At 41.7% G+C, this 7,486-nt stretch overlaps 1 protein-coding gene across 1 annotated transcript; it reads right to left on the bottom strand.

The window, feature by feature from the left end:
* Window positions 1–1,365: 1,365 nt before the first annotated feature.
* lrrc4.2 (leucine rich repeat containing 4.2) lies at window positions 1,366–6,918 on the bottom strand. Its single transcript, XM_015049660.1, has 2 exons — window positions 5,815–6,918; window positions 1,366–5,675 (listed from the first exon to the last, which is right to left on the bottom strand). Exon 2 carries the CDS (start codon window positions 5,552–5,554, stop codon window positions 3,554–3,556), a length of 2,001 nt encoding a protein of 666 aa, XP_014905146.1. The 5' UTR covers window positions 5,555–5,675; window positions 5,815–6,918; the 3' UTR covers window positions 1,366–3,553.
* Between the last annotated feature and the right edge of the window lie 568 nt (window positions 6,919–7,486).

The raw sequence follows: 7,486 nt of genomic DNA, 5'->3' as shown, positions 1-7,486 counted from the left end.
CTATTTGTTTTAAGGAGTCAGTTACATATAGAATTGTCAAGTTCACATCTCATTAGTCTAGGGGTCTTAGTTTTTAAAGGTTTGTGGGTGTAACCCCCCCCCCCCAAAAAAACACGTACAAACTTGACATCATGCACAAACCTGATCTACAAACAACACACAAACAGGATTGCAAAATGAGGAGAATCGCCAGTACAATTGATCTAGTGTGTGTCCGCCTTCATGAATATGCAAAGCATACATTGCGCTTTCTGATCATCAGAAATATCAATGCATGTTTTGCATACTGGGAAGAGGATATGCAAATGTAATGACTTACCATCCGTGATGCCATTAACTAAACCTAAACAAGTTTGCTAGATGCTGTTTTTGCATCTTTATTTGACCCACAAAGATATGTGCGGTGACAATGCACTTGCTCTTTTTTCTTCTTGATGCAATTCATTGTGGAATCTTTGTAAATCAACTACTTAGCATTTCAATTTTTGAACAAAAGACAAATGAATTTAAGACTCATTAAAACTGAAAAGCAGCCTTTTGGTTCAGCACAACTTGAAAGCTTTGAAGCAAACAGCTTTGGCATTGTTACTGGGATAATAGTAAAGCAGTTGCAGTATCCCTATAGTATATACAAATCATACACATCTTGCCTGTTAGTCTAATTTTTTAATACTCTGATTACCCAAAATGCTTCTGGAAAAAACAATTTAATTAGATTTAGGAATTCACCAACACTCCAAGCGTGATTGGCAGTTTATGAGCAGACTCTGTCAACTTAATTTTATTATTTCAAAATAAAAATCTCAAACTTAGTCATAACAAGTGGTCAGGCGAAAGGCACCAATCTTCATATTCAGAGCTAACAATAAAAGCTAACACTCCAGTTTGACATCACATACCTGGGCAGCGCTTCACAAGAACGACTTCACTGTCAGGAAAAATATTGTGTTTTTTTAATTCCACAAGATCTCCTGTTATGGTATCTTATTACACTCCAAATATGAAACAAAATACGAATGTGTAAAAAAAAAAAGCACATTATGACCAGGGTTTAGCAGATGATCTGTGATCCTGTGGGCTCGTTTCTCTTTAAAACAACTTTCAGATTTAAACATTAAATATAAATGAAGCAGATTCTACCAGAAAACTGAAAATTGGCCACAATATGATCTGTTGGCAGGAAAATTATCCATAACATTTGGTCAAATCGAGCCAGAAATACTTCAGACACAAATCATCTTTCTCCCATGAACATTAGGGGTACAAATAATGGTGCAATGAGTGAGTTTGTCTCAAAACAATTATTTTTTAAGATGTTTTTTTGTCACTGCATAAATGTATTCAAATTGAATGTTACTTTTTTAAAAATTAAATTTGAGATTATTACAGAAAAAGGACGTTTTTAAAAATGATTTCCCCAAATATTTGTCAGGGGTGCCAACAACTCTGCTTGATGTACGATAATAGTCACGTGCAGTGCTGAAAATGTAAATGAGATATTGGTGGCGCTTTCAATTCACAATGCTTTAATATTTTCACAAGTGTCGTATTTTAATTTCCTCTTCATATCAAGTTTCTTCAGCATTAGAAAAATTGCACTGAAATATAAAACTTTCAAATGACCATTGACCTACACCTTTGAATAGCATGTGTCAAATCATTACAATATATGGAACTGGGTGACTGTAGAAATGGCAACAATTTAACATCATAGAAGAGGCATTTAAATGATCACAGAAAGAAGCCACAGTTATGGTAGCTGGCTTTGTAGCTGCATGACATCAAGATCATTGCTCAGAAATTCACTGGCACAAACAGCATCTGATGAAAGAAAAAAAAAGCTATCATTTAAAACAAATTGCTTTCTTGTTATTAGGCGTCATTGCAAATTGCTTAAGTTGCCTTGCACTGCAATTTATATTATTTCCATTTTTTCATGTTAACACGTCTTTTTTTTTTTTCTTTTCGCAATTAATATCAGATTCAAAACATAATTAGGTCTGAGGATGAGAATGTAAGAAAAGGAATGCACAATCTGTGTATAACTGTGTCAGACATGTATTTTCCCCCTTCACAGTCACTGAGAAATCAATGTTAAGAACTAAGCTGAGGCATCAAAGACCAACAGCTTATCTGACCTGCATAGAGCCCCACTGTGGGGTATAATGCAGCATTGTACACCAATTACTTAAAGACCCATTCATGCAGACACGAAGTAAATGCATAGGACCGTACGATAAGGGTGTGGGGTAAGATACCATTTACATTACTGCCTTCAGCCTTTAAGACTAAACAACTTACACAAATATAAAGATACTGACAGAAGGAGAGAAAAAAACATCAGATGAAAGTCTTTCAGATTAGAGAAATGCAAACCAAATGATGTTTTTTATTACCTCCATTGCCTCCTTTGTTGCTCCATAAAAATAGTGTTGCCAAAAATAAAAGGTAAAATAATTTATTAGTTTGGTCCAAGGAAAAACTCCAGTGTCAGACATTCATTTGTTTGACTTCAATACTCTGTGTTTTGTAATTCCATAAGTAGAATCATCAGCAAAGCCCCATTTTAATGCACAACATGTCTTTTCTTTTGAAAAATTAGCATTGGAATGAGCCCTTGCAGAGACGAGTCAGGCAACTGCTGTAATGCATTACTAAATTAGCCCTAAACACTACACAAGCCATTAAGAAGCATGTCAAAAACCTACAGGGAGAATACAAAATGCAACCAATGACAGAAAATAAAATTTTAGCAACAGTTGTTATTAGACTGCATGTCACCTTTGCCAGTTGAACCAGTGGATAATCATAAACATGTTCAGATGCGCTACAAAAAAAAAAAAAAAAAAAACCGGCACCGTCTAAAAAAAAACAAAGTTGCGCCAGCAAACACAGAGTTAATCCTTAGCTGCAGAAATTCACTGCAGTCCAAAAGCATTTGGCTGATAGCTACCAAACACCATGATTTATCCTGGCTATTTTGCTGCTATAGGACAAATGTTTATGTCTATTGTTATTTAACTAATGCTTTTTTTTTGTTGTTGTTCCTTAGTTAGGGAATTCCATTTTATTGCATATTATATTTGGCACGGTAAAAACAGGAGTTTGCATGTTGAATTGCAATTATAAACTGGTGCCTTTATGAAGAGTTTTACTTTTCCCTAAGTGGGGTGAAAAAAAAAGAAACTAAATGCCTCTTTACTTACATTAGACAATACCACTCTCTACTTTCAGTCAGAAAAGCAAATTATGTTATTATTTTTTTTTTAAATAGAAGTCATCAGATATTAGAAAATAGTTTCAAATTACTTTTCTTTCTTGATATATTCTGCTTTTTTTTTAAACCAATGTCTGGCTGGAGTTTCAGTCATATATATTTTTCATATTTATATATTTATGTATAGGCATATACAAGAATAAAAGTCTGTTTTGCACTTCTGTACAAAAGAAAGTTGACATTTTGCTCTTTGTGCATTATATTGCATGGACTGGTGAGCAGATTTGAGAACAGAGGATTGGACCGAGTCATAAATAGATCCACAGGAAGTGTAATTCAGATTTGGGTCTCTTGAACTTTCTCCTTGCCGTGAGAGGTCATTATGACATAGGGATCAGCAATGATGCTGATGTGGCTGTGGTGCTGTCTGACTGAGCGATGGAGAGAGTTGTTCTGGGTCCAGTGAGCCCCATAGCTCCCTTGTCGGGATGACGAGGAAGAAGACACATATCCAGGTTTAAATGTGTTGCTGTTGTGTTCCACTAAAGTTGGCAGTACCAAACCTGTTTCGTCAGAGCCACTAGATCCAGATGTAGGTGGTGGAACAGGTGGAACCTCTTCCTCCATTTGTATGATTTCTATGGTCCTGGCTGCAGCCACAGTACTTCTCTGCTGATGCCTCTTACGCAGTTTATAGAATGCTATCAACATGGCGGCTGCCAGCAACGTAACAGCTACAAAACAGCCAATGATGATTTTTGTGGTTTTCATCATCTCATCCAGACTGGCAGGTGGCCCACTAGGGACTCTGGCTGTAGGAATTGACACCTGCCTTGGAGTTTGGGTATTTTGGAACAGCACAGTTGGTGTGGAGATGAAAACAGGTTGAAAAACAGAGGGTGAAGCGGGTAAAGTGGGCTTGGGCTTAGGTGTTTCTTCCACTGTGGGCTCTAACACTTCCACTGTGACAGTTGTAAAGTAGGATAGGTTAGAAGTGTTAAGTTCAGCATTGCTGACATTGAGATAGGCAGAAGCATTGGAATTGCCTGCCATGTTGCTCACCATGCAAGTGTAGACTCCGGTGTCTGAAGGGAGAACATTGGAAAAGTTGAGTGTCCCATCATTGAGAACAGATATCCTTGGATGAGCTGAGCTATGGGTTAACACAGTCCCATTGGGGAGAAGCCATCGGACAGAGCTCATTGCTGCTGTACGACACTTCATTTCCGCCACCCTTGCAGCAGAAATGTTTAGATCTCTTGGAGCATCGAGTATGACTGGCGCTGAACACTGAAACGTTGTTTGATCAACTTCCACTAAGTATCTTCCTCTCATCTGGACTGGAGTGTGGCAGCGTCCACAACAGGTGGAGTTTGTGGGAATATTTTCTCTGAGCCACCAGGAAAGCCAAACTACATCACAATCACAGCGCCAAGGATTATGGTGTAGATGTAGCTCCACCAGGTACTGTAGAGGGGTGAACAGGTTATGGGGAAGGGACGATAAATTATTATGGGCCAGATTCAACTCCACCAAAGCAGTGATGTCATCGAATGCATTCCTCTCAATGATGGTAATGGCAGAGTTCATAATCCAAAGTTTACGCAAATTCTTCAGCCCACGGAAGGCCCCGGGCTTTAGCTCTGGGAAAACGTTTTCAGAAATCTCCAACTCCTCCAGTCCCAAGAGAGGTGACAAATTTGGAAACTCCCTCAAACTGCACATCCCTAAATTCAGGTACTTGAGGTTATGAAGACCCTCAAAAGCCCCTTCAGAGATGTACTCCAACTTCCTCAACTCTCCCAGGTCTAGTCTCATGAGTGAGGGAACTCGGTTAAAGGCATAAGAGGGAATGCTCTCAATTGGATTGTTTCTGAGCCAAAGCTCTCTCAGTTTTGAAAGATACTCAAAAGCTCCACTTGGTATGACTGTTAGTCTGTTGTCAAACAACTCCAGGGTATTGAGGCTAGTCAAACCATTAAAAGCCCCCACTTCAATCTGCCTGATTGCATTTCTGCCCAACTGCAACACCTCCAGATGATGCAAATGTCTGAAGGTGTCTGCTTGTATGGTCTCTATGCTGTTCTCCATCAGGTTCAGGTACCTGGTGTTGGCTGGGATGTTCGGAGGAACCCTGATCAGGCCTCTGCGGGTGCATACCACCTTGCTGAGCTGGTTAGTGCAGGAGCAAACACCTGGACAGTTCTGTGGGATTGTGGAACCCAACTCCGGCCCTGTGGACTGGCACATACTGAGAGCAGGCACCATGAGGGAAACCACGGCTAGCAGGGCTGTGTTCCAGGTAGACTGCACATTAACCTGGGCCAACGGACTCATGGTGTGGAGGGCTCATTATTCTGCATGGTGGGGGGAGACGGGACACACCGAAGGACAGACCACCCTAGCCTGGCTGGAGCAGCTCAAGGCTCCCAAGTTCCATCGACAGTGCAGGAAGATGCTGCATCGACATTTTTGTGTGAAGGAATGGAGGGGGAAACAGGCAGAAAAAGAATGAAAGGTTATTCTAAGAAAAGCAGCTGAGAAAAAGCAGATCAGCAATGAAACAATAAGGCTGAGCAACAACAATACTAACTTACCTCATTAGTTTAAAGGTGCTCCATTTTCCCAAAAGTTAAAAGCAACAGCCATGAGTCATATTAACTGAGAAGTCCTTTCCATCAAATGACAGAAGATAAATTCTCTCTTGTCCCCGTCTTTTGAAAAAGTGATGCCACTCTTTTTTGTTGTTGTTGTTGTTGTTTTTTAGCCAAGGATATAAAATGTCTTCTTAAATTTAAAAACAAAAACCAGCTAAGAAAACACTGAGAGCAAAAGGTAAGGCCATGAAATCTTAGCAGGTGCTTAGATCCTTTCTTCCTCCACTGACTCCCCTCCTGCCAGGCTGCAGATTCCAAAATGCTGCTCCACCATGGATAAATCACAATGATCCATTACGTAGCTGATTGCCACAGAGGAGCAGGAAAGATGGGACTAACTGAAATTAAAGAAAAAAATCCCCCTCTCTGTCATCTCCTGGTACATGTGTTGGCTCGTTGGTTGGTTGCCTGTTTGGGTGAGAGACCTCCCTTACTGTGACTTTGCCAAGGGCTTGTCGGTCGCTGATTAGCCCTGTTGTGACAGAGAGTGGGAGACAAAAAAAGACTAAAGAACTCCCGGCACAGTCATCACCCTTTTCGCTCATCCTCTGCTTTCCTCTTGCTTCCTCCCAATGTTGGGCTGGCCCCGGTCAGAGCAGCTGCATGCTGCCGTGTGCACAGTTAGCAGTAATCCGTCTATTCCTCCTGGGGGGAAGGGGGTAGAGGGTGGTGGGAGAGATGGTGGCGGTGTGTGGAGGGTTGGGGGGCGGTGGGGGGATACGCTGCACTGTCGGAGCTTTGCAAAAGGCTGACGGAAGAGAGAGGGAAAAAGAGAGAGAGAACACACTTGTCCTCTCCTGCAACAAGAGAGAAGCGAAAAGATGACGCTGGGAGGACAACAGTGGAAGTGGGTTCCGTGTCTGTATCCATAAACAAGGAAAAAAAATGTTGGGAATTCTCTTCTTCGCTTTTTGTTTTGTCCCATGGACGGTCTCCTGCAGTGTCCTTCTGATGCCGTTTTTTTTTTTTTTTTTTTTGTTATTTCTTTCTCCGGGGCTGAGGTAGTAAGTTGTGGCTGTTAGCCATGTGTGTGTGGCTGTCAGACTTGACGCTGGCTGGTGGACTGCTGCAGTAGTCGGAGTAGCACAGAGAGAGAGAGAGAGAGAGAGAGAGAAAGAGAGCGCATGTGGAGCTTAAAAGAAAAGGAGAGGAAGAATCGCTGATAGATTAAGAGCAAAAGAAAGATAGAGTGTGCAAAGCAGAGTTTGCGAGGGAGAGATGGAAAGCCACGCGAGCACTCTCATAGCCAGCCCACCGTCACAGAAACAGCAGGAGCAGCATTCTTATCCTCATCTCTTTTTCTTGTTTATTCTCTCCAATCTCTCTCTTTTCTCTGCCCCCCCTTCCCCCCCAGTCCAATGTGTGTCGGTGTTGCAGGCAGCTAAGATGCTCGCTCTGCCCCCTCCCTTTGTCCTTCAGTGGGAACGTGAATGTACTGCTGACGCACTCCTCTCAGCTGCTCAGCCAGCCTAAGAGCAGTGCATTGGTTTGATGCAGTGTTCCTGTGTATTAACACATTCAGCCTCCCCATCTCTCCCTCTCCCTCCCTTCACTGTAAGTATCTTCACCTCTCTTTCTCTCCCCCCCCCCCCCCCCCCCCCCCCCCCCCCCT

Source organism: Poecilia latipinna, unplaced genomic scaffold, assembly GCF_001443285.1.
Source record: "Poecilia latipinna isolate Pla-1442-1.1 unplaced genomic scaffold, P_latipinna-1.0 Scaffold955, whole genome shotgun sequence".
Lineage (NCBI taxonomy): Eukaryota > Metazoa > Chordata > Actinopteri > Cyprinodontiformes > Poeciliidae > Poecilia > Poecilia latipinna.
Note: the sequence above shows the minus strand (reverse complement) of the source record. Positions and strands in the feature narration are given on the sequence as shown.